The sequence below is a fragment of the Brachionichthys hirsutus genome, chromosome 3 (genome assembly GCF_040956055.1).
Source record: "Brachionichthys hirsutus isolate HB-005 chromosome 3, CSIRO-AGI_Bhir_v1, whole genome shotgun sequence".
Taxonomy (NCBI): Eukaryota; Metazoa; Chordata; class Actinopteri; order Lophiiformes; family Brachionichthyidae; genus Brachionichthys; species Brachionichthys hirsutus.
In genome coordinates, this window is record NC_090899.1 from 15471524 (window position 1) to 15498448 (window position 26925).

The 26925-nt window shown below is 51.0% G+C and overlaps 1 protein-coding gene across 1 annotated transcript; it reads left to right on the forward strand.

The window, feature by feature from the left end:
• The first annotated feature begins 838 nt into the window (after positions 1–838).
• On the forward strand, positions 839–26139 carry taf2 (TAF2 RNA polymerase II, TATA box binding protein (TBP)-associated factor). Its single transcript, XM_068756889.1, has 27 exons — positions 839–1117; positions 1422–1476; positions 1717–1877; positions 2794–2912; positions 4170–4311; positions 5859–6090; positions 6864–7048; positions 7142–7255; positions 10293–10392; positions 10806–10891; positions 10972–11107; positions 11200–11354; positions 12532–12646; positions 12750–12859; positions 14322–14387; positions 14510–14636; positions 16260–16385; positions 18342–18482; positions 18973–19083; positions 21116–21309; positions 21503–21642; positions 22013–22082; positions 22789–22898; positions 23626–23840; positions 24376–24540; positions 25298–25400; positions 25461–26139. The coding sequence occupies exons 1-27, from the start codon at positions 1068–1070 to the stop codon at positions 25772–25774; spliced, it is 3642 nt and encodes a 1213-aa protein (XP_068612990.1). The 5' UTR covers positions 839–1067; the 3' UTR covers positions 25775–26139.
• The last annotated feature ends 786 nt before the right edge of the window (positions 26140–26925 follow it).

Below are 26925 nucleotides of genomic sequence, written 5' to 3' on the forward strand. Positions count from 1 at the left end.
GAAGTTCCGGCTGCAGCCACACGGGGGTGGTGTTGCAGTGACTGGTTCAGCTGCAACAATTAGATTAAATTAAATTAAAATAAAATACAGAAGTTAAACACAAGTGTTGGTCCAGAAGCGCTGGAGACCTTTAGTTTAGACCCGGCGAGGGGGGGGGCGGTGGGGCCGTGACTCGAGCGTTGAGAAGTTTTCCTTTTTCTCACCAGAGTGATCTGTTCACCGATGAGGTCATTCTGATCGTAAACAGTAGATGGGCGGATGAACACCGTGCAGCCTGTGGCTCTGGAGAAATAGGGCCTGAGTGAAAACTGCTGGATGTTCTGAGAATGCGGGCGCTGAAAGAGTTAAAGTGTCATTTTGAGCCGTTTACCTGTTTACCTGTTTACCTGCGGGGTCTTTGCTCGCAGTTATTTTAAACTTGATTTACGGCGGATATTTCAACTTCAGCGTTTTGTAGTTCTGACCGGACATTTGTGAGACGTTCTAGTGCAGTTCCCCGGAAGAAAGGAAGCAGCGCCGAGTTTCGAATCAACACGTCACTTCCGGTGTTTCGTGGTGACGTAATGCATTGTTTTGAAACAGTCTTTGATTAAGTGAAACGTGCTTCGGAGCTTCAGTGTCAAGCTTTCCATCTCTAGTACACAGTTATATTCTACTAAATATTTACTGCAAATTTCCAAGATTAAAATCTGGAATCTTTTGTGTCGTAAACTGGAGGTCAAAGGTTACTGGCAAAATGGCGGAACGCGCTCGAGGCACGGTTATGATGCTGTGAACAGCCTGATAGCGCGGTTATACTTTAACGTGTTATAGCGCAGTGACGTCAGAAGCCACGACGTGTGTCTGATATTTACACGGTATCCGCGATCAGGCTGGATCTCCGTCCGGAGCCCTAAAGTAGCGCGGCCGCCCGGCTAACAGGCATGCTAGCGTGGGGCTAGTGCTAGATGCTAACTGACTCCGGCTAGCACTCGAGGTGTTTCGTTGCTGCTGTCGGAGCTCGGAGCCCGAAGGCTGCCCGGACGGAAGCATCGCGGAGCCGCCGCTGGAACCGGCAAGAAGCGAGGATGAACAGGAAGAAGGACAAAGGATTCGAGAGTCCCCGCCCCTTTAAATTATAAGTATTTATTGTGTACACGTCTCCGGCCATGCGACGCTACGTGTGTCTGATGTTGTTGTTGTTGTTGTTGTTGTTGTGTGTTTGTCTTTATCCAGAGGCTAACGTGTGTCTGATGTTGTTGTTGTTGTGTGTTTGTCTTTATCCAGAGGCTAACGTGTGTCTGATGTTGTTGTTGTTGTTGTTGTTGTGTGTTTGTCTTTATCCAGAGGCTAACGTGTGTCTGATGGTGTTGTTGTTGTGTGTTTGTCTTTATCCAGAGGCTAACGTGTGTCTGATGTTGTTGTTGTGTGTTTGTCTTTACGACTCACCAGGTGGTTTGCATCAACAACATCAACTTCCAGAAGAGGTCTGTGATTGTGAGTAAACATTTACAACTTCTGAGAGGAATGAAGACGAGGAGATCAGGATGAAGGGATGGATCTGTTCTCGTTCTGGATCACATTGATGAGGGGATCAGGATGAAGGGATGGATCTGTTCTCGTTCACTTTCCTTTTGATCTCATTCTTGAATCATCGGGGCATTAGTGACGGCCATCTTGTGAGATTAATCTGATTAAAGTTGGCTCCGCCCACGTCCCCTCTTGTGCTTCTCTCAGGGCTTCGTGGAACTCACCATTTTCCCGACGGTGGTGAACCTGAACCGGATCAAGCTGAACAGCAAGCAGAGCCGGATCTACAGGGTCCGGGTGAACGAGCTGGAGGCCCCGTTCCTCTACAACGACCCCACGCTGGAGGTGTGCCACCACGAGTCCAAGCAGTGAGTCGACCAGGCCCCGGGGGGGGGGGGGGGGGGGCACAGAGCTGGACCTGCACCCCAACACACAACTACTGAACTGTCTTCTTGTCCCCTGAGGGGTCTCCACAGCAACCCAACCGTCTCCACTTCACCCTGTCCTTTGCATCGTCCTCCCCAACACCAGCCTCTCTCATGTCCTCCCTCACTACGTCCATGTCTCTTCTCCTGGGTCGTCCTCTAGTCCTGTCCTTTGCATCGTCCTCCCCAACACCAGCCACTCTCATGTCCTCCCTCCCTCACTACGTCCATGTCTCTTCTCCTGGGTCGTCCTCTAGTCCTGTTCCCTGCAGTTCCATCCTCAGCATCCTTCTACCGATATAGTCCCTGTCTCTCCTCTGGACATGTCCAAACCATCAAAGTCTGGTCTCTCTGACCTTGTCTCCAAAACGTCTAACCTTCACTGTCCCTCTTATTGTCTCATTTCTAATCCTGTCCAACCTGGACACTCCCAAGGAGAACCTCAGCATCTTCATCTCCTCCACTTCTAGCTCCGCCTCCTGTCTTTTCCTCAGAGACACTGTCTCTAAGCCGTCCATCATGGCTGTCCTCACCACTGTCTTGTAGACCTGTCCCTTCGTCCTATCACACGTTCTCTCCACCCCGAGGTCCCTGAAGTCCTCCACCTCCTCTACGTCTATTCCTCGTAGCTTCTCTGTCCCCCCTCTTGGATGAAGGTGAAGCAGGTGACTCTTCTTCCTGCTCTGTTATTTACCTGAACACACCACGCTGATGAACTCCAGATACCTGCGTCACGCGTCATCACCGGGTTAAATGTAACACAATTGAGACGCCATTATTTTGTCGTCTTCCATCGAGCAGGCGTCTCCTGTCCCCGTTTGTGTTCCGCTCTGCAGTGAAACACTCTTTGTGTACTCAGGAGGAACCTGAACTACTTCTCCAGCGCCTACACGGCAGCAGTGAGTGCTGTGGACCCGGATGCAGGCCACGGCGAGCTGGTCATCAAAGTTCCCTCTGAGCTCTGGAAACAAGGAGACGGTGAGGAACCGTTCCACGAGGAGCCGAGCTGCATCACGGCGCTACGCCAAACTTAACTAGATCACTTCTAGACCAGGGGTCAGCAACCTGCGGCCCTTTAGCGCCCCCTAGTGGCTCCCTGGCGCTTTTCTTTAAAGAAAATTGAAAATGGAATGATTATGTTTTGGTTTTAATATGGTTTCTGTAGGAGGACAAACATGACACAAACATTCTTTACGCTTTCCAATGCTGTAAAAATGTGTAGAATAAATATTAAATCAAATTAAATCAACACTTCTGTCAACGAAGATTTGCTTCAAAGCCTGCAACACATCAGCAGGGCGGGGTGCCAGGCAGGTGTGTGACGGGCCATGGACCCCCCCACAGTAAAAAGAGAAACATAACTGAGGAGAACAGAGGATTCAACGATTCTTGGACCGAATCATTTGCATTCGTTGCCGATGCAGAAGGATTGCCTGAATGTTTGCTCTGTAGCGAGAAGTTGTCAAATAACAAAAAGAGTCATGTGGAAAGACATTTCCAGGGAAAGGCTACGTTTGCAGCCGAGCAGCCAGTTGGGAGTGAGAGAAAGTGTGATTGCGTCACTGCATGGATCATGCTGATTGACTCCTGCAGCGTGTACTGTACCTTTAAAATCTCGAATTGAGGCTGATAGATCTAAATAGATTTAAAAAGTGGATTGCATCTCCAAACTCCACTACTGCTGCATGTTGCTGCAACCCGGGAGATAATAATATTGTACTGAAGTTAAACTCGATGCGTCATTCTCCACAGGATGCGCTGCAGGGAAAATAAACATTTCCTCATGAAGGCTCATTATGTATTCGTAACCAACTTAGTCATTTTGATAGGAGGCTAATATAGCTAATATAGATAGATACAGGATGTGTTGCCTTGATTATAAGGCTGATATGAGGCTTTTAATTTTTTGCGGCTCCAGACATATTTGTTTTTTGTTTTTTTGGTCCGATATGGCTCTTTCTTTTGGGTTGCCGACCCCTGCTCTAGACTAATAATGATCAATGTGGGTCCAGTTGCTGGGGGTCTGTAAGGGATCTAAAACACAGACAAATGAATGGAGGAGCTTTATTTTTGGTGTAAATCACTGAGCTGCTTGGTGGAGGTCTGTGCTCTGAGGGCCTTTGTACTTCATTTAAAGGTTTAAAGGCTAACAGTCCAATGGGTCCACGGCCTTCACTCGATGGTTCCCTTGTTGGGTTCGGTCTTTGACTAACACGCTCTTCTGTCTGTCTCCAGATTTAAAAGTCTTAAAGGTGTACATTGAGTTTTCATTGGACCAGCCCAAAGGAGGTCTTCACTTTGTCGTTCCTGATGTGGAAGGCAGCATGGCAGAGAGAGCGGCTCACGTCTTCTCATTCGGATACCAGAACTCCACAAGGTCTGGAAACGGCTCCTTCTTCCTCCACTTGAATGTGACTTGTCGGTGACCTCCTGTGTGAACCTCATACGACCCCAAAAGGTCCCGCTCGAGACGCGACATATGGACGCTAACGGTGGCGGGCATTTTGAAACTGTTAAACCGGAGCAGCACATTTACAACTTCCTGTTTTTAAGAAGAAGAAGACATTTCTTTGGAAATGTCTTCAAGCACCGCCCGGTTCCGGTGAGACCCCTCGAGTTTGGCCACGGTCACCGTTTCACTGCTGCTCCCGCTTGCCTGAACGCACGATAGAGACGTACGTCGTGTCTCAGCGACCTGCAGGTCGGATAAATGCGATAAATGCGACCCGGCCGTTCAGACTGACGCCGCATGGCGATGGAGCCGATACGACTCGGGTCACTTCAGCCTCAGGTGACCCGTGATCTGATCTTTGCTGACAGCTCAGCGGAGAACAACCGTGACTCTGGAGTTCTCCTCTTCTTCTCCCTTTTATACCTGTAAGAATAGAAAGAACAGCCAATCGAAAACAGGAAATAGACGATGCAGCGGCTCCTCCTTCTCCGATCTCTCGGAGTTACGACGGGCTTTCTGAGGTGTAAGAGTCTGTGTTTAGCGACAAGGCGTTGCCCCGGCGGTGTCGTTGTGAGCGAGTACAGTAGTCCCTCGATATAATGCGGTTCATCTTCCGCGACTTTGCGGAGTTTTAATGTAATTTTTCCGATTTTATTTTTTGCACTTGAACGCGCCTTGAAACGGCGCAAGACGAAGGGGTCCGGTCGGAGGAACTGTGAAATACGCGCAAGTTGCTATTAATAACTTCTTATGTGTTCAACCTCGTAGGTTGATCATTAAAATTAAATTTGTTATTTCTAAAAGCTATCATGTTTATTTGTTAAGCGTTTGTTTTATAGCGCTCTTATTCTCTGTGTAAAAAGAGGCTTTTATTTTGTAGGAGCATAAACGTCACGTCCCTTTTGGGTTTTGTTTCTTCCTGTTGCTACATGTAGCCGCTGCCGTTCCGCCGTGCTAAGCTATCCAATAAAGCAGCATGAGAGGCTAAAGACAGCACGAGTAGAATATTTGTTCTTCTGCACTCCAAGCGGCTCTTTCCTCGACCTGCACGCCTTAACATTATTAACAGGAAAACGTTTACTGTACGTACTATATATTTATATTTCTCTAACAAATGTTTAGTTCTGAAAAGGTTTTGATCTTTGGTTTCATTCTATAATACTGAAACAATCTATTTAGATTAATGCCTGCCTGTTAAACGTGTATAAAGTGTGTTTACGCGGAAAATGAGGGACTACTGTACTACGTACGTACAGTATAAATATACGTCTTAAACCTCAACGTGAGTTCATTTCGTTTGACGATGGCGCCGTCAGACTGCTGGTTGTCCAGTGACCGATAGCTCAGCGGTTTGAATCTCCGGCTCCCTCAGACGATGCTCAGAAAGATGTAAACGTGTAAAACGTGGTGAACATGAGGCGTGATGGCGCCGCTTTCACCCTCCGAGCTCAACGCGCGTCTCCCTTCCCCAGATTCTGGTTCCCCTGTGTCGACTCCTACTCAGAACTCTGTACGTGGAAGCTGGAATTCACCGTCGACGCCTCCATGGTGGCGGTGTCGGGCGGCGATCTGGTGGAGACCGTCTACACGCACGACATGAGAAAGAAGACGTTCCACTACGTGCTGCCCATCCCCACCGCCGCGCCCAACATCTCCCTGGCCGTGGGGCCGTTTGAAGTCCTCGTCGATCCCTACATGCACGAGGTGGGGTTACACCAGGGTGATATCAACGAGCCTTAGTGCACGGCCATCGGCCCGAGCTGCGAGAGCGTCGCCTCGAGGGAGGGGCGGGGCTTCACGCACACGACACACACGTGGTCGTCGTAGAAACGCACTTCACTAGAGAGACTGCTTGAATAAGACACTGTACCAGGCACTCCCGGGGCGGGGCCTGAAAGGTGCGGTTCAAAATGATTTGCTGATCAATATTAGCTAAAAGAGTACCTGTGGTTACCCTCGCCGAAGAGGAGGCGAGGGTATTGCAATTGGGTCCGTTTGTCTGTCTGTTTGTCTGTCCGAGCGCATAACTCAAAAACTAGGAACCCAATCGACTTGAAATTTTTACACAAGCAAGGTTCTGTCCGTGGCTCGGTCCTCCCCGAGAATGGCGTTGATCCGGATCTGGATCCAGATTCTAGAATTATTTTTACATCTGGAATCGTGCCTGTGCTGTAAACTGCCACTTTAAGAGGGAGGGACACGAATGGCATGATGGGAAAAAGAGTCCAGAAGGAGTCTTGTAGTACGTTCCGGAGCAGCAAGCTAGAGCAGGTTTGGCCCCTCTGATCCGGAAGCCCTGTTTACTGTCTCACAAGATCCAATAGTCTTTTGGGGGCGGAGTCTGCAGTCTCTGATTGTCTTTCTAGTTGTTTGTGAAGCAGGAAGCGCTCCGTCACGCTAGCAGCTCCTGAGTGAGGACCTGAGCACCACCCCGGGACCTTCAGAGTGACGCTGTACTTTGTCCCGCCCCCCCTCAGGTGACCCATTTCTGCCTGCCGCAGCTGCTGCCGCTGCTCAAGCACTCCATGTCGTACCTGCATGAGATCTTTGAGTTCTACGAGGAGATCCTGACCTGTCGCTACCCGTACGCCTGTTTCAAAACCGTGTTTGTGGACGAGGCCTATGTCCAAGTGTCCACTTACGCGTCCATGAGCATCTTCAGGTGAGTGACGGAGTCCGACGCCGCCCGTTCAGGTCAGGGTGGGAGCGTTTCCCTTTGGCTGATTGTGTCGTCGCTCGGGGGCTTGTGTTTCAGCACTAACCTGCTCCACAGCGCCACCATCATTGACCAGACCCCGCAGACACGCCGCTGTCTGGCGCAGGCCTTAGCGCAGCAGTTTTTTGGCTGCTTCATCTCCAGGATGTCATGGTGAGTGTCGTCTCGACGCACGTGTGGGAGGGACGTGTAAATACGTTGTTCTGCGTCTGCCGGGAAGCAGGCGGAGAGAAAACCAATCTGAGACCGTTTCTGGATGCAATCGCTGCACACGACCTTTCAACCTTTGTAGGATGTTCCACACTGCTTATGGAAATGTCAGAACGCACTGACAGACATCCAGCATGTCAAATGTTTGACCGGACGGAGGACGACGTGAAACGTGAAACGTGGAACGTGAAACGTGGAACGTGGAACGTGGAACGTGGAACGTGGAACGTGGAACGTGGAACGTGGAACGTGGAACGTGGAACGTGGAACGTGAAACGTGAAACGTGAAACGTGAAACGTGAAACGTGAAACGTGAAACGTGAAACGTGAAACGTGAAACGTGAAACGTGAAACGTGAAACGTGAAACGTGAAACGTGAAACGTGAAACGTGAAACGTGAAACGTGAAACGTGAAACGTGAAACGTGAAACGTGAAACGTGAAACGTGAAACGTGAAACGTGAAACGTGAAACGTGAAACGTGAAACGTGAAACGTGAAACGTGAAACGTGAAACGTGAAACGTGAAACGTGAAACGTGAAACGTGAAACGTGAAACGTGAAACGTGGCGTCCGAATCGGTCGGCTTCGGGCTCGGACGTCCTGCAGGGCTTGAGCTCACGACCAGCTGGTTTCTCACTCATTTTGTGTTGCTTGTCACAATATTTCAATGAAATACAGCCCATAAAGTACTAAAGTACACTGTGTGTACCGGTAAAGTACACTGTGTGTACCGGTAAAGTACACTGTGTGTACCGGTAAAGTACACTGTGTGTACCGGTAAAGTACACTGTGTGTACCGGTAATCATATCATCGACTGCAGCAGACGCAGAGATGAACCCGACAGGTTGGATGAGCAGATTGTCCTCAGTTATCCTTCATCACTCTAACATGCTGGACATCCTTCCTGTCTCTACTCTTCATCACTAACATGCTGAACATCCTTCCTGTCTCTACTCTTCATCACTCTAACATGCTGAACATCCTTCCTGTCTCTACTCTTCATCACTCTAACATGCTGAACATCATTCCTGTCTCTACTCTTCATCACTCTAACATGCTGAACATCATTCCTGTCTCTACTCTTCATCACTCTAACATGCTGAACATCATTCCTGTCTCTACTCTTCATCACTCTAACATGCTGAACATACTTCCTGTCTCTACTCTTCATCACTCTAACATGCTGAACATCCTTCCTGTCTCTACTCTTCATCACTCTAACATGCTGAACATCCTTCCTGTCTCTACTCTTCATCACTAACATGCTGAACATCATTCCTGTTTCTCCTCTTCATCACTCTAGCATGCTGAACATCATTCCTGTTTCTCCTCTTCATCACTCTAACATGCTGAACATCCTTCCTGTCTCTACTCTTCATCACTCTAACATGCTGAACATCCTTCCTGTCTCTACTCTTCATCACTCTAACATGCTGAACATACTTCCTGTCTCTACTCTTCATCACTAACATGCTGAACATCCTTCCTGTCTCTACTCTTCATCACTAACATGCTGAACATCCTTTCTGTCTCTACTCTTCATCACTAACATGCTGAACATCCTTCCTGTCTCTACTCTTCATCACTCTAACATGCTGAACATTCTTCCTGTCTCTACTCTTCATCACTCTAACATGCTGAACATCCTTCCTGTCTCTACTCTTCATCACTCTAACATGCTGAACATCCTTCCTGTCTCTACTCTTCATCACTCTAACATGCTGAACATACTTCCTGTCTCTACTCTTCATCACTAACATGCTGAACATCCTTCCTGTCTCTCCTCTTCATCACTAACATGCTGAACATCATTCCTGTTTCTCCTCTTCATCACTCTAACATGCTGAACATCATTCCTGTTTCTCCTCTTCATCACTCTAACATGCTGAACATCCTTCCTGTCTCTACTCTTCATCACTCTAACATGCTGAACATCCTTCCTGTCTCTACTCTTCATCACTCTAACATGCTGAACATACTTCCTGTCTCTACTCTTCATCACTAACATGCTGAACATCCTTCCTGTCTCTACTCTTCATCACTAACATGCTGAACATCCTTTCTGTCTCTACTCTTCATCACTAACATGCTGAACATCCTTCCTGTCTCTACTCTTCATCACTCTAACATGCTGAACATCCTTCCTGTCTCTACTCTTCATCACTCTAACATGCTGAACATCCTTCCTGTCTCTGTCTCTCTGTCTGTCCAGCCTGGACACATCCTTCTCTGCCTCTTTACTATCTAACCTGCATACAGGTCATCAGATGACCTCTGCTTGACCTTTGCTACCTTCACCTTGCGTCTCATCTCACTGTACTCCTGTCTACTCCTCTCAATGTCCCACTTCTTCTTAGCTAACCTCCCTTCCTCTATACACTTCTGCACTTCCTGGTTCCACCACCAGGTGTCCTTTCCTCCCAGAAGACACACCCAGTCCTCTCCTACCTGTCTCCCTGATCACCTGAGCTGTTGTCTTCCAGTCTTCTGGAAGTCTCTCTTGTCCACCCAGAGCCTGAAAGCCACACAACACTCTCCGTTCTTCAGCCTCCACCCTCTGCTCTGCCTTCATCCTCTTCCTCTTCCTCACCTCCAGCCTATGCTGCTGGCTACACTCTCTCCTACCACGACCTCACAGCCTCCTCTAAACTGCTCCGTCTCCACTAGACGTCCTCCCGGTGCTCCTCCCTGCACTCTTGCAGGTCAGCCTGTGTTCTAGTCTCGTTAACCCGGGCCTCGGCCCATTCTGCTCTGCTTTTGATCCGTCCCTGAGGAGCAGTGGGCAGCCCTTACGGGGCCCAGGAAGTATGTTGAGGTTCATTATCTTGCTAAAGGGCACGTTGGCATGTCGACTGCTTTGCTCTATAAAATGTGTGCTAGGGGTTATAGGTTCACTCATTTAAAGTACCGGTATATGTAATCGATTACAATCCTCCTCTCTCTCTCTCTCTCTCTCTCTCTCTCTCTCCTGCCTAAAGGGCCGATGAATGGGTGTTGAAGGGAATATCAGGTTACATCTACGGCCTCTACCTGAAGAAGACATTTGGAGTCAACGAGTACCGACACTGGATTAAAGAGGTAGCGCCTCTTCAAATACGGTACCTGCGTTCAGTCTCCGTTCGTTTGTCCGTCCCCTGATGGACTGAACCTGTCCCGAGGCATCGCTTCTCATTTCATCACATTAAATATTAGAACCTTTCTCTACTGCGTGTCGCTAAAACCTGTTTTCTCAGAATAGTTCGTGGAAATAAACAAATGGTCAGACATTGTAATGTCGTTAAGAACAGCAGGGATTGCTGCTCTTTGGGAAATTCCTCGTCAGATTGTCCTATAACGAATGATGAAGGCAACTCGAGCAGGACCACATGATGGGTATTTGTTTTATCCAAGCGGTGTACTCTGTGTAGTTAAGACTGATGTTTGGAATGACATGTACAACCGAAGAGGCCGTCTGTTCCCAAGTTGTCCTCACGTGACTCTGATCTTACCAGGAGTTGGACAAGATTGTGGACTACGAGCTCAAGATGGGGGGCGTTCTCCTGCACCCAACCTTCAGCGGGGGCAAAGACAAGGACAAGTAATGCGTTTGATTTGAACTTTGACACTGTGTTGCCTTCGTTTGTCGTGCGCAGAGTCTAACTCCCCCGTTCTCTTCAGTCCAACTCCCCACCTGCACTTCTCCATTAAGCACCCCCACACGCTGTCCTGGGAGTACTACAAGATGTTCCAGTGCAAGGCCCACCTGGTGATGAGGCTGATAGAAAACAGGATCAGCATGGAATTCATGCTCCAGGTGAGACCGCTGTGTATCTGTTCATAGTCACAGCTGAGAGGTGCCGCTTGCGTTCATGTTCGGAGTTCTCCGCTGTCCTCCGTCTGCGGCAGGTTTTCAACAAGCTCCTGAGCCTGGCCAGCACAGCCTCGTCCCAGAAGTACCAGAGCCAAATGTGGAGTCAGATGCTTCTGTCGACTCACGCCTTCCTCAAATCCATCTCCAACGTCTCTGGAAAGGACATCGGCCCCCTCATCAAGCAATGGGTGTATCCTCACGAACGCTTCAGGGGACAGCGAGAGGAGCCTCCAGACGGGACGGAGACGAGGACGAGCCCGTCTTCTTCTGGTGTCGGCGTTTACAGATTGTGATGCGGATTAGAAGACAAAAAGATCACACAGAATCTCAAACGCATGGCTTACGTGCGTTTACGCTTCAGTGCTACTCTGGCACTCGTCAGAAGAAACGTGACACGCTTTCTGCACTCCAGGTGGTCCTCACGTCACGCTGTAATAACGATGTAATAACACTGTAATAACGCTGTAATAACGATGTTTAACGACAACTCGGTGTGTCAGAAAATATTAGTGTGTGTTTAAGAACAGGAAATCAACGAGCGGCATGCACTGGCTGTGTACAGTGGAATACTATACGCGTGTACAGTGGAATACTATACGCGTGTACAGTAGAATACTATACGCGTGTACAGTGGAATACTATACGCGTGTACAGTGGAATACTATACCCGTGTACAGTGGAATACTATACGCGTGTACAGTAGAATACTATACGCGTGTACAGTGGAATACTATACCCGTGTACAGTGGAATACTATACGCGTGTACAGTAGAATACTATACGCGTGTACAGTGGAATACTATACCCGTGTACAGTGGAATACTATACGCGTGTACAGTAGAATACTATACGCGTGTACAGTGGAATACTATACGCGTGTACAGTAGGATACTATACGCGTGTACAGTGGAATACTATACCCGTGTACAGTGGAATACTATACGCGTGTACAGTAGGATACTATACGCGTGTACAGTGGAATACTATACGCGTGTACAGTAGGATACTATACGCGTGTACAGTGGAATACTATACGCGTGTACAGTGGAATACTATACGCGTGTACAGTAGGATACTATACGCGTGTACAGTGGAATACTATACGCGTGTACAGTGGAATACTATACGCGTGTACAGTAGGATACTATACGCGTGTACAGTGGAATACTATACGCGTGTACAGTGGAATACTATACGCGTGTACAGTAGGATACTATGTGGGGTCCACACATAGATTCAGCGCGGTTTCATTGAATGACGAAGGCGTTTCCTGGACGGAGGTTAATCACCGGCTTACCGTTGCCGTGGTTACCTGCTCACGTCTTCCCCTGCTGGCCATTGTTTGGACCCTAACGTTCCACACGCAGAGACCAGAGTGCTGTCGTGAAATTCTTTGGCAGTTTTGCTTTCAACCGGAAGAGGAACGTGCTCGAGCTGGAGATCCGTCAGGAGTACTCGTCGCCTGGAACGCAGAAATACGTGGTGAGCGTGGAGAGCATGCTCATTCGGTCTGAGTTCTGCTTGTCCTTCCCTTGCGGTCCTGCTAAAGGGAACATCTTGGTGTTTGGTGTCTTTCCTGCTGCAGGGTCCGATTAAGGTGACCGTCCAGGAGCTGGACGGGTCCTTCAACCACACGCTGCAGATAGAGGAGAACAGCCTCAAGCACGACATCCCCTGCCACTCCAAGAGCAGACGGTACGCTAGGCGCTTGGGTATCAGTAGCCGCTGTCCTCATGACGTATTCTGATGCTGCAGTGGATGCATATGGAATGTACCGATAAATGTCCTCATCAGCAGCTGCTCGTCAGAGATCAAAGAGCGTAAACTACGTTTACAAAACCGTCAGGGCATTCAAAAAACAACGTGTTAGTGTTGTAGTCACGACCACACCCACAGAGACCAAGACATGACGGAGACCTGAGAGGACCGAGACCGAGACGAGACCGAGACGAGACCGAGGCGGGTGGAGGTCGAGACATCTGTAGTCCTGTTGTCACTTTGATGGCAGCAACATATTTGAACTACCGGTATGTTTGGACAGGGACAAAAGAAGACCGACGTTTGCAGATGGCTCCAGAACGAACGCCTGATTGGGCCGTTTGACTCGTTGCTTACGGGATCTTTTCATGACTGCGTTTAAAAGAGGAGTTCCTGAAAGGTGGCCGTCCACCGGACGGGCCCCGCGTCACAGACCAAGCACGTCCCAGCAGGCCGTCTGCAAGTCGTTCTGCTCTAGTTCTAGTCAGGACACGCAGTCGACCAGCGGTATCAGACTAACGGCCACCGAGGCCCCCTGCTGGAAGGTAGGACGTAGTAAAGAGCTAGCAGGTGTCCCAGGCGAATACATCTAAGGCCTTCATTTCAGATGAAAGCATCGGCTAAACCTGTTTCCTGTTTCATCTCTTCTCAAATCAAAGACGTCCCAGCCTGAAGGCCACCTTTTCAACATGTTCAATAAATAATCAATGAAAATGGCTCTAAAACTTGAACAGCACCTTTTCTTTTTTAACTTGTCTTAATGAGAATAGGGCGTGGCTGCCCTGCCTGTGACCTAAAGCTCCCGCGGTGCATTCTGGGTGGCTGCATTCTGACTTCCTGCTGCTGAAGCTGCAGCAGGATTTGATCGATTCTTTCACAGATCTCTCACAACTGCCCCGCCTCTTGTGTTTTTGACGTTGCCCCATCACCCGCGCTACCTTTGGTGAACACTGGTTGGCGCGTGTGTGGTGAGTCCAGCCCGAGCAGACCGGTTCTGAGAGCTCTCAGCTCAGACTTCAGAGCTGGGCCTCGTTTCGTAGAGGCGCTGACGCTTTAAATTCATGCGTCGGCCAGTCGGTGGCGCTGCTCGGGTGTTCAGAGAGCCCAGGGTGTCCCGTAGATGTTCAAAGGGGTTAAGGTCAGGCGAGGTTGCTGGATGCCCTGGTCCTCAAACCAGGTTCTGTAGCGCCGGCGCTGGGGCAGGTGCCAGGTGCTGCTGGAAAATAACATCTGCACCTCCATGAAGTGGAGGAAGTGCTCTAAACGACCTGGGAGACGACTGCGTTGACCTTTGACCTCAGGAAACACAGTGGCCCAACACGGCACCCAAACCGTCTCTGACTGCAGAAATCTGCCTCCACACACGAGGATCACCGATTCTGTTGATTTGCTTCCCCAGAAACAAGAAGAAAAAGATCCCTCTGATGAACGGGGAGGAGGTGGACATGGACTTATCGGCCATGGAGTAAGCGCTCGCTGCCGTCTCCCTCACGTCACAGACGAGTGGCTGAAAGACGAGCGTCCTGCGAGCCGTTAGCTCGGCCCCCCCTCCCTTTGGCTCAGCGCTTTCTCTCTCGCCGTCTGCAGTGCGGATTCTCCTCTCCTCTGGATCCGGATCGACCCGGACATGTCCATTCTGAGGAAGGTGGAGTTTGGGCAGGCTGACTTCATGTGGCAGTATCAGCTGCGCTATGAGCGGGACGTCGTCGCGCAGGTGGGCTCATGACAAGAACTGGTCTTTATTTTGAACATTTGGAAACAATCTTTTTTAATTGCAAAGAGCAGCTTTGCACAGTCACACATGTACAATACAGATACTATTATCCTTTCTGCTTTACTGGCTTTATGAGCAATATTATACTTCCATTGTAGTTCTTTCTTTTCTTAATTCATGCTCTTTACTCACCAGCTCAGTACACGGATGAAATAAAATAAACGCCCACAAAACATAAAGAAACAGAATATATACATTAATAGGAGCCTACAATAGAGAAAAGGAGATAAATATAGGTATATATAAAAACCCTTCATCTAACCAGAAGTCATACAAAATCGGCTGTCTTTGGGGTAATATAGTTAATCCATTTATTCCGTATGTAAAACAATTCATTATTTCTTCTGTTTAGTATTTATGCTAACGTTTCCATTTTAAACGTTTCCCAGATTATGTCAGAATCAGAATCAGAATGGGTTTATCGTCAGTGAGACTCGTGCAGCGTGGAACAGCAAAGACTGAGTTATGATAGTTAACACTTCTCTGCATCAGTTTCTATCACTTCTCCGTTCCAAATAATTCACATTACCTCAATAAAGACTTTCAAAGTTCAACGGAATGTCAACTCCAAATACAGAATTCAGACTTCTATGAATTTCTTTACAATATGTGTTTAATCTAGAGCAGGCCCCGTTATTTAGGTAATGTCTGCTGCTAGAGGGGGAAAGGAGAACTCCGTGTTGGAGCCCATCAGCAGCCCGCTATGGGCGAGAGCTGGGGTACACCTCGGACGCGTCGCCAGCGCATCGCAGGGCCACACAGAGACGTGCGCGGTCACGCACACAGTCAACGACTCGGGACAATACGGAGGAATCAACTCACCTACATTGCATGTTTTTGGAAACCAGCTAAAACCGGTCACGGGAAGACACGGGTCGAGCCTCCAAACTCCGCGCGCTGTGAGATTACAGCGCTAACCACTACGCTATTTATTGAACTCAAATCTGTGAGACACGAGGGTTTTATCTGGCGTCAACTCCGTTTTGCATCGTATGTTCCGCGAACAGGACAATGTATTAACCGTTTGTTCACGGATTGGTGAGTGGATGAATATGAAATGATTTAGACCAATGAGAATGCTTGAAGTATTTCTCCTCACAAGAGTACATACAAGCCGTAGTCTTCACAGAAGACTTCACTTGTTCTCTGCACAGTGCAAAGCATTTAAAATGTATTTTAAAAATGGTAAATTAACTTTTCATTCAATATAATGTCTTATTTTAAGTCTATGTATTTAGTTTTTCTTCAATCAAATCAATAATTTTACAGTAAATCGTTTACAAATGGCGAAAGAGCTCTCAGCTTCAGGGTGGCTAAGAAACATTAAAAGTATTTATAACACAATGTATAAAAACACTTCTGAAATATTATTATAGATGAACTGGTAGACTTGGAGCGACCTGAATTTCAATGATTAACATATTATTGGAAATCAAATGATATTTACTTCTCACATACTTTACATCCCAGATAGAAGTGCTTTATATGATATAATCTCTGCAGCGTGCGTTTCCATTGAAGCAGTGAGTTACCTTTGTGCCACTGATCTTGTCGCCTTGGTAGGAGGAATCCATCTCAGCACTGGAGAAGTTCCCGACTCCGGCTTCCAGGCTGGCCTTGACGGACATCCTGGAGCAGGAACAGTGTTTCTACAAAGTCCGCATGGAGGCCTGCTTCTGTCTGGCCCAGGTTTGTCTCCCTTTCACTGGATGATGGCAGCTTCAACCCCCGTAGGAACTTGATGATCTTTAGCACATTGCATTCGCCTTCTACCGCTTATTCGGGGCCGGGAGAGTCTGAACGGGGACGCCCAGACTGCCCTCTAGTCTAGTTCTTCTGGGGGGGGGGGGGTCCCATTCCTAGGCCAGCCGAGAGACATCGTCTTTTCAGCTTGTCTTTGGGCGCTGGGAGAAGCTCTCCTGGAGGTGCGAGTTGAAGACCGCATGGACAGCGGGCTCTGGCAGACACACAACATGTTTGGGTCTGCTGTGTCTGTCAGGCGACTCAGGACCCCCCCTCCCCCAACGGAGCCAGCTCACCACCAGGTGGTGATCGTATGCTCCTCTCTTCACCCGAGTGTCCAAGACACATGCATGACAACGAAGTCGGTCATTGACTTATGGACATCCTGTGCTCCAACAAGGCGTTCGTTATGGACAAACTGTGACTAGCCCAGAAGTCCACTCGCATTCCGATCTGGGAGGCTGTTAATCCCAATCGCCCCCCTCCAGGTCTCATTGTCACTGCCCACATGAACGTTGAAGTCCCCCAGAAGAACAATGGAGTCCCCAGTCAGAGCAGAGTCCAGTACCCCTCCAGGGTACCGGGACTCTGCACTGCTGTTCATCCCGTAGGCGGAAAACAACCGTGAGACACCTGCCCCTGATCCAAAGGTGCAGGGACAACACGGCTCTCGTTCACTGGTGTAAACGGCAACACCCTATCAACCCCTAACACCCCCCCCCCCCCCCCCGCTGATGGAGAGCAGTGCTGAGCAGGATCACCGCACAAGGCTGCAGGCACGATGGCATCCCTGGGCGTGTGCTCAGAGCGTGTGCTGGGGAGCTAGCAGGGGAGCTAGCAGGGGAGCTAGCAGGGGAGCTAGCTGGGGAGCTAGCAGGGGAGCTAGCAGGGGAGCTAGCAGGGGAGCTAGCAGGGGAGCTAGCAGGGGAGCTAGCAGGGGTCCTGCTGGACTTATTCAACCGGTCCCTGGCGCATGCTGTGGTGCCGACTTGCTTCAGGTCCAGCTCCATCGTGCCGGTACCAAACTCTCCACTCCATCGTGTGCCAATGACGGCCGCGCGGTAACGTTTCTTTCCATTGGTGTTGTGGACGAGGGTTTAACAAGGCCCCCCCGCCTGCCCCCCCGCCTGCCCCTGGCAGCGCTGCAACTTTATCCAGGGAATAATATTAAAGAGATTCTCTGGATTGAGTCCATTCAAACATTTTGTGTATTTTGCTAATTTGGGTCTACCTGAAACAATATTTTGACATTCTAAGCCGGGTGGAGGATGAAATCATTAGTTTACCAAGGACCCCCCCCCCCCCCCAGCAGAGTCGTCATGGTGGCCTTTGTTATATACTATACACGCTCATGTACAGAGAAATAAATGAATGTACTCACATACTTGCAGACCCACGAAGTGAAACACGACAGACGTGAACTCTGAGATGGATTTGGGCACCGTTCATTATTGTTGGTTGGCAGCTGCATTGTTTTTATTGGAAGAAAATGTGGGGAGCAGGAAGGAACCGTCTGGGGCCCGAGGTGGGGGGGGGGGGGGGGGTATAAAACTCACATCATGCAAAAGCATTCCAGTGGCATGCCACTATTATTTATCTTACCAAATGGCAGCGTCCTGTGTCGGTGACCCTTCGCCCCATATTCCTGTATGAACATAACCCCCCCCCCCAATATGCTGCTGCAGCCAGACCTCGCTGGAGCCACTGGTCTGCACAACTGGAAAGTTCACGTTTCTCCAGTGAACATACGCCGTGCACTTTAGAATGGACAGAAAGAGTGCTGTGAAACAAGCTACAGCTCTGCAGTACCCACGTCTGGAGGGCAGTCTGTCCCAGGGTCACTTTTACATGCAGACATATTTGGCGTTTCATTTTGCCGCTATGTGCTTGTGAACTTTGCAGATAGCCAACGCCATGGCGAACACATGGCAAGGTCCTCCTGCTATGAAGTCCCTGTTCACCCGCATGTTCTGCTGTAAGAGCTGCCCCAACATCGTCAAGACCAACAACTTCAGCAACTTCCAGAGCTACTTCCTACAAAAGGTTGGTCGCCTGGGCAAAATGCAGCTTCAGCGGCGTGCTGTAATGGCATGCTCTGTCCACCAGAGAGCGCTGATCATTGCTGTGAAATATGCAGTAGGGTTAGTTCAGGCATGGGCAAACTAAGGCCCGGGGGCCATATGTGGCCCGTTGGGCTTTTTAATCTGGCCCGCCAAACTTGTCCAAATTATATCATTAAATGATATTTTATTCTAATTAAAGCTCATTCATTTGACCTTTTCCCTGTCATGCTGCCTGTAAAAGGCCAAATCCTTTCATGTGATGGCTTTTTCATGTCATTTATATTAGCTCACAGAAACACTCCATCCATCGGTCCCTGGCCCGTTGCCCACCGCTGGGCGAGTCGAGTGACTGTTGGCTTACGTGATCTTTGCTGCTCACATATTTGTATCATTTTTAAACTCCCAGAATTAACAAATTGTAAAATTCAACAGTATTCGTATAACTATTTTGTTTCTGCTCTCCTCGTCAGACAATGCCTGTTGCCATGGCGCTACTCAGAGATGTCCAGAACCTCTGTCCTAAAGATGTCCTCAACTTCATCCTTGACCTGATCAAATATAACGACAACCGGAAAAACAAAGTAAAAACACTAGTATTCTTGAACCTGGTAACTTTTATGGGATTAATCATTAGTATTGAACCCCAAGTTGATCGTAATGGATGAAGTGTTGAGGTCTGAGTGTTCCGAACGCTGCCAAGCGTTGATTTATTTCTCTCCCGATTTGATCGATGTTGCATCAAGCTTCTCAGTCAAGTTAAGATATGTACAGCGGAACCTCGGTTCTCCAGTGTAATCCGTTCCGTAATACCGATCGAAGGCCGAAACTCCATTTCCCATAATGAATAGTGTAAACTGGACGAATCTGTTCCTACGCAGCAGATAAATGTCCGTTTGCATACCTGCACTTCTTTGGGTGCGGTTGTGGGCTCTTTTGGGACCTCTTGGGCGAGTCGTCGTTGTGCTGTTGGGGGCATTTCAGTCATTTCGCCACGGTTCCATGTCCATCTGGAGTCTCAGAGCTTTAGAAGTGGCTTTGCTCTCGACGACGTCTTCCTATTGGTGTTTAGAGAGAAAGGAAGAAAGCCAAGCACACACATGCATATATGCATCGGGGCCCTAGCATGGGTGAAGGCGCCGCCATGATCACTGCGGTTGGGGGAGGGCAGTGCCTTGCTCAAGGGCTCTGGAGGCTGAATGGCCCCTCTCCAGCCCCCAGCCCACACTCCACATTTGGTCTGAGCTGTGGGACTCAAAACAGTGAACCGGAGGACGTCGCTGCTTCCCAGCCCAAGGCCCCACCCACCGAGCCAAGGCCCCACCCACCGAGCCAAGGCCCCACCCACCGAGCCAAGGCCCCACCCACCGATCCAAGGCCCCACCCACCGAGCCAAGGCCCCACCCACCGAGCCAAGGCCCCACCCACCGAGCCAAGGCCCCACCCACCGAGCCAAGGCCCCACCCACCGATCCAAGGCCCCACCCGCCGAGCCAAGGCCCCACCCACAGAGCCAAGGCCCCACCCGCCGATCCAAGGCCCCACCCGCCGAGCCAAGGCCCCACCCACCGAGCCAAGGCCCCACCCGCCGAGCCAAGGCCCCACCCACCGATCCAAGGCCCCACCCACCGAGCCAAGGCCCCACCCACCGAGCCAAGGCCCCACCCACCGAGCCAAGGCCCCACCCACCGATCCAAGGCCCCACCCACCGAGCCAAGGCCCCACCCACCGAGCCAAGGCCCCACCCACCGAGCCAAGGCCCCACCCACCGAGCCAAGGCCCCACCCACCGATCCAAGGCCCCACCCGCCGAGCCAAGGCCCCACCCACAGAGCCAAGGCCCCACCCGCCGATCCAAGGCCCCACCCGCCGAGCCAAGGCCCCACCCACCGAGCCAAGGCCCCACCCGCCGAGCCAAGGCCCCACCCACCGATCCAAGGCCCCACCCGCCGAGCCAAGGCCCCACCCACCGATCCAAGGCCCCACCCACCGATCCAAGGCCCCACCCGCCGATCCAAGGCCCCACCCGCCGATCCAAGGCCCCACCCGCCGGGCCAAGGCCCCACCCACCGAGCCAAGGCCCCACCCACCGAGCCAAGGCCCCACCCACCGATCCAAGGCCCCACCCACCGAGCCAAGGCCCCACCCACCGAGCCAAGGCCCCACCCACCGAGCCAAGGCCCCACCCACTGCCGGTGGCTGGAAGCTTCATTTCATTCATAGTTCAGGCGTTCTTTGGATCTCAGCAGGACGTCAAGCTTTTGAGAATCTTTTGGTCGAGGACCGGCCTCCTATTTCAGTGACTTCTTGATTGAGAAGAGGTGTGGCGCTAATCAGGCCTGGGTGTGGCTTGAGAAATTGAACTCAGGTGTGATAAACCGGTTAAGCTATGTTGCAACAGGGGAGAAAACACTTTTTCACACCGGGCCGTGAAGCTTTGGATGAAGCCCTTCATATAAAAACTCCTTTTCGGGTTGTCTTTGTTTTATTTTTACATTTGTTTGATTATCAGACACATTTTCCTGCAAACATGCGGAGAAGCATCTGGAATGAGACGAGACTTTCTACACCAAAGCGGGGAAACTGAAGCGTAAATCTTTCCTCTGTTGCTCCTGCAGTTCTCTGATAACTACTACCGTGCCGATCTGATTCGAGCACTGACCAACTCCCTGACGCCAGTCATCAGCATCAGCAACGAGGTGCGCACCGTGGACAACCTAAACGGGGACGTCCGTCTCATCCTGGAAGAGATTACACGATTCCTCAACATGGAGAAACTGTTGCCGAGCTTCAGAAACACGATCACTGTCAGGTGAAGAGCAGAATGCGTGTTACCCTAAAACGCGTCCCTCCATTCACGGGACGGCGTCAGTCCAACCGTCGCTTTGTTGCTTCCTGTTGCTCTGCAGCGGAGTGAAAGGAAGCAACACTGGGACGGTGCACAAAGCAGTCGACACAAGTGACGGTCCTTTGTCCTTCGTCCTTCGTCTCTTGTCGTCCTCCAGTTGTCTGAGAGTGATTCGTCAGCTTCAGAAAAATGGCCACATTCCCAGCGACGCCTCGCTCTTCAAGTCCTACGCGGAGTACGGCCACTTTGTGGACGTCCGCGTTGCTGCGGTGGAGGCGCTGGTGGACTACACGACAGGTAGGACGGACACGCCGGGGACGCGCTTGTGAAGCCGTTTCATCGACTTCACAGAGCCTGTCCTGCCAACAGTATCCACGTGTGATGCATTCTATTGATTGATGATTTATTGCTATTGGTTTGTTTTTTTGTAACTTCTTTTGCATCTCAAAGTACTTTGTGGAATCGAATGTAATTTTTTGTACTTTTTAATTCCATTCCACTAATTACTTTTCAGTTTCACTTCATTGAAAGAATGTTGAGAGGGGGGGGGGGCACTGTAGTACTGCTGAATATTGGATCCGCTAATTGTTATTATTATTATTAACGTTGCTTTTCCACTTTAATTCCGAGTGTTTTCCTTTTTTGGACCTTTTTTTTTCTCCGACAGTTGAAAGAAGTTCTGCAGAGCTGCAGTGGCTGCTCAGCATGGTCCAGGACGACCCATCACATTACATCAGGTCAGCGCTAAGATGAAAGGAAAGGTGTTTGATGTAGCAGCAAGAGCAACATCAGACCCAGGGGAAGCGTAGCATTTAATGGGTCGAAGGTTTGTCGCTAACCAGAATCACAGAGTGGATAGCCAACAATTTAGCATTTAATAATAGCATTCTTAATCGCCGTGTTCACCAAATTTGTCTTGCATTCAGAGGAAGTAATTTTAGCGTAAACAAAAGTGGACAAAACGCAAATGTTATATTTGGCCAAAGCTGATATCAGGTGGTCAGAGTGAGATCAAGCAAGTCCGTAGTTGTATTTCTGTCCTTTGGCTGAATGAGGTTACACACGTTGTGTTAGCCGTTAGCCGTGTACTTGCTGTGTGTACATGTATTAGCTCGGTATCTCAGCACGCTGCTGCCTCTGTTACACACGTTGTGTTAGCCGTTAGCCGTGTACTTGCTGTGTGTACATGTATTAGCTCGGTATCTCAGCACGCTGCTGCCTCTGTTACACACGTTGTGTTAGCCGTTAGCCGTGTGTACACGTATTAGCTCGGTATCTCAGCACGCCGCTGCCTCTGTTACACACGTTGTGTTAGCCGTTAGCCGTGTGTACACGTATTAGCTCGGTATCTCAGCACGCCGCTGCCTCTGCGTTACACACGTTGTGTTAGATTTTGCACATGTTTTGCTCCTCATGCTCGTTTTGTGTTTTCCATCCAATCAGACATGAGATCCTCGGGCTGCTCTGTAAGAACCCCCCCTTCACTAAGACGGCAGACTCTGCTTTGTGCAACGAAGCTCTGGTGGACCAGCTGTGGAAGCTCATGAACTCAGGTGAGACGTTCAGGCTGTCCGTTATCTGCCCATGATAGTGACTTTTAGTGTTTTTTAATTTAGACACACCCGAGTTCTAATGAACAAAGATTTAATAACTGTTTTGGGATATTTATTTTTAAAGCTTGCACACCTCATCAAACGTGTCTTCCTGTTAATCGGTTGGACCAGCACTGAAGTTTGTTCTAGCTTTTCTTTGATCTGTTTAATGTCGTGTTGCTGTTCATTCGTTTGTCTCTAACTCTCGACGCCGCTCCGTATGAGGAGCACTTCAGGGTCTCATTCCTTTTGGGCTGCTGGCTCCAGTTCAACCTGGGGAGGGCTTGAGGTCCAGGTTTTGGCGCCGTGCCTCGACCACGCGGTCTCACCGCTCGCTTCTATTGTGTCCTCCGGTTTCATAGTTTCTCTCTCTTCCAGGGGGGGGGGCGATGTCTTTTTCAACTATCAACGATTCAGTCTGCCAGTTAAAACACACCCCCCAGTCCGAGGTGGGCTGGGGGGGCTCTCAGGATTTAATGTGCTGAATACGGGCTTGATGGATGAAGGAAGCGAGGGGGGGGGGCTGCAGTTTAAATGGCTGTTCGTCTGGACGTATGTGGAACGGTTTAGCGTTTAGCCCCCTCCGGGCGTCGTGGCGCTCCCAGGCTGTCCCTTGGCTCGTTGTTTTGCCCGTCGCCCGACGCGATGTGAGGCGAGGAGCGTTTACGCCTCCCTTCCTTCTCGGCAGGTACCGCCCATGACTGGCGGCTGCGCTGCGATGCCGTCAACCTTTACTACACGCTGTTCGGGTTAACGCGGCCGTCCTGCCTGCCGCTGCCAGAACTGGGCCTTGTGCTCAACCTGAAGGAGAAGAAGGCCGTCCTGAACCCGACCATCAAGCCCGAGCTGGGCGGCGCCGGCGCCGGCGGCGTGGACACGCCTGCCAGCATCGGCATCCACGGTGTCGGCATGAGCTACGCAGCAGTAAGTCAATCACAGTTCAGCTGGACCTGATCACGTTGTGTGTGTGTGTGTGCGTGTGCGTGTGCGTGTGCGTGTGCGTGTGCGTGTGCGCGTGCGTGTGTGTGTGTGTGCGCGTGCGTGTGCGTGTGCGCGTGCGCGTGCGCGTGTGCGTGTGCGTGCGTGTGTGTGTGTGTGCGTGCGCGTGCATATGCGTGTGTGTGTGTGCGTGTGCGCGTGCGTGCGTGTGCGCGTGCGCGTGCGTTGAACACATTTATCTTTGTGGTAACAAACCTTTTTGCAGCTACTTTTAAAGACGGGCTTTGAGCAGAGCTTCGTGCCGCCGGGACCCGGCAGCACGAAGCTCTGCGTCCCTGATCTAGGATCTAGAATCTAGAATGTAGAAAGTAGAATCTAGAATGTGGAATGTGGAAGCTGATGACAGCAATCGGTTCTTCATCCCGCTGGCGACCCCCCCCCCCACAGGGACGCAAGTGGCTGTTCACCGTGTCCTACTGATGTTTTGTGTGCATTCCAGGTGGATGAAGATCCAGACCCGGTTTCCTTAGGAGTTTGTGGGGTTGGCCAGCCCCCCCAGGGCCTGAAGAGGAAGGCTGACACACCCCTGGGCTCCCCCCCAGAGCCGGGACAGGTCCTCCAGCAACAAGAGGACGATGGGAGGGGCGCGCGCTTCAAGATCAGGGTAACCACGTCAAACGCAGCCCCTCATTTAGCGTTCACGCCAGCAGCCGTTGGATTGGTCGATGAGCTCAGCCAATCACGGACAGATTCATGACTTCAGGCGACGCTGTGAGGTCGGGCGTAAAGCAGGCCCGGAGAAACGCAGCCATTTTCTTCAAAGGCGTTGCAGGGTTGTGGTGGGGGAGGAGCTTAATCTAGCTGTTGGGACAATCTGGGGGCGTCGATTCAGCAAGCGACTGATAAACAACCAGAAACGAATTAAAAGGATCTCTGGAGCTGCAGGCGTCCAGCGTCTCCGCTCCGTCTCTAGAGCTGCAGGCGTCCAGCGTCTCCGCTCCGTCTCTAGAGCTGCAGGCGTCCAGCGTCTCCGCTCCGTCTCTAGAGCTGCAGGCGTCCAGCGTCTCCGCTGCGTCTCTAGAGCTGCAGGCGTCCAGCGTCCAGCGTCTCCGCTCCGTCTCTAGAGCTGCAGGCGTCCAGCGTCCAGCGTCTCCGCTCCGTCTCTAGAGCTGCAGGCGTCCAGTGTCGCCGCTCTGTCTCTAGAGCTGCAGGCGTCCAGCGTCTCCGCTCCGTCTCTAGAGCTGCAGGCGTCCAGCGTCTCCGCTCCGTCTCTAGAGCTGCAGGCGTCCAGCGTCTCCGCTCCGTCTCTAGAGCTGCAGGCGTCTCCGCTCCGTCCCTGGAGCTGCAGGCGTCGCTGCTCCGTACAGAGTATGATTGCGCTGTTATAATGTGTCTTACGTTGTCGTCCTGTTTTTCCTCAGTTCAACACAATGGAGGACGAAGACATTGACATGGAGACGGTGCACGACAGCCAGGCCTTCATTCACCACCATCTCAATCTGCTGGAGCGACCCTCGACCCCAGGTGAGAGCAGCGAGCCGAAGCGCAGCCTCGGGACGGCCCGCTCACCTCTGTGTCTTTCAGGTAAGGAGCCACCGCTGGTGGAGCAGGCCATGCTGTCCATGCTGTCCACGCCCGCGACGCCGGCGCCGTCCTTCTCTAAAGAGCCGTCCTCGTTGTCAAGCAAGCACGGCAGCGAGCACGGCCACCATCACCACCACCACCACCACGAGCACAAGAAGAAGAAGAAGAAGCACAAGCACAAACACAAGCACAAGCACAAGCACGAAGGCAAGGACAAGGACAAGGACAGGGACAGGGAGCGGGACAACAGCCACGCCTACAGCAACAGCCCGGCCAGCGGCCGGTCGCTGCGCTCGCCGTCCCTGTCCGACTGAGACAGGAAGGACAGGAAGTCAACGAGTCGTTGTCCTGGACACTCCGTCCCTGTCCGACTGGGACAGGAAGTCAACGAGTCGTTGTCCTGGACACTCTGTACACAGAAAGACACATAAATGGCAGCATTGAGACGGGACCTGAGGTGTGAGCCCTCCACACACGCACACACACACACACACACACACACACACACACACACACACACGCACACACAGGTAAACGCGGTCCTCCCGTCCAGCAGCGTCCCGTTCTGCTGGGCTCCGCCCCAACAGACGAACCCTGAGACATGCCGTGTTTTACTGCTGTTCATTAAAGATGCTTCTGTGTCCATGGCTGGTTTCACTGGAGTCTAAACGCTGTCCACACGCTGTCAGTTACTGTCCGCACGCTGTCTGTTGCTGTCCACCCGGTGTCTGTTGCTGTCCACCCGGTGTCTGTTGCTGTCCACACGCTGTCTGTTGCTGTCCACCCGGTGTCTGTTACTGTCCGCACGCTGTCTGTTGCTGTCCACCCGGTGTCTGTTGCTGTCCACCCGGTGTCTGTTGCTGTCCACACGCTGTCTGTTGCTGTCCACCCGGTGTCTGTTGCTGTCCACACGGTGTCTGTTGCTGTCCACACGGTGTCTGTTGCTGTCCACACGGTGTCTGTTGCTGTCCACACGGTGTCTGTTGCTGTCCACCCGGTGTCTGTTACTGTCCGCACGCTGTCTGTTGCTGTCCGCCCGGTGTCTGTTGCTGTCCACCCGGTGTCTGTTGCTGTCCACACGGTGTCTGTTGCTGTCCACCCGGTGTCTGTTGCTGTCCGCACGCTGTCTGTTGCTGTCCACACGCTGTCTGTTACTGTCCACACGCTGTCTGTTACTGTCCACACGCTGTCTGTTGCTGTCCACCCGGTGTCTGTTGCTGTCCACCCGGTGTCTGTTGCTGTCCACCCGGTGTCTGTTGCTGTCCACACGGTGTCTGTTGCTGTCCACACGCTGTCTGTTGCTGTCCACACGGTGTCTGTTGCTGTCCACACGGTGTCTGTTACTGTCCACACGCTGTCAGTTACTGTCCACACGCTGTCTGTTACTGTCCACACACTGTCAGTTACTGTCCACACGGTGTCTGTTACTGTCCACACGCTGTCAGTTACTGTCCACACGCTGTCT

Coding starts and splice junctions, on each gene's coding strand:
- taf2 (XM_068756889.1), top strand. CDS start 1,068: ATGAACAGGAAGAAGGACAAAGGATTCGAGAGTCCCCGCCCCTTTAAA. Junction 1,477..1,716: donor TCCAGAAGAGGTCTGTGATT/GTGAGTAAACAT, acceptor TGCTTCTCTCAG/GGCTTCGTGGAACTCACCAT. Junction 4,312..5,858: donor GGATACCAGAACTCCACAAG/GTCTGGAAACGG, acceptor TCCCTTCCCCAG/ATTCTGGTTCCCCTGTGTCG.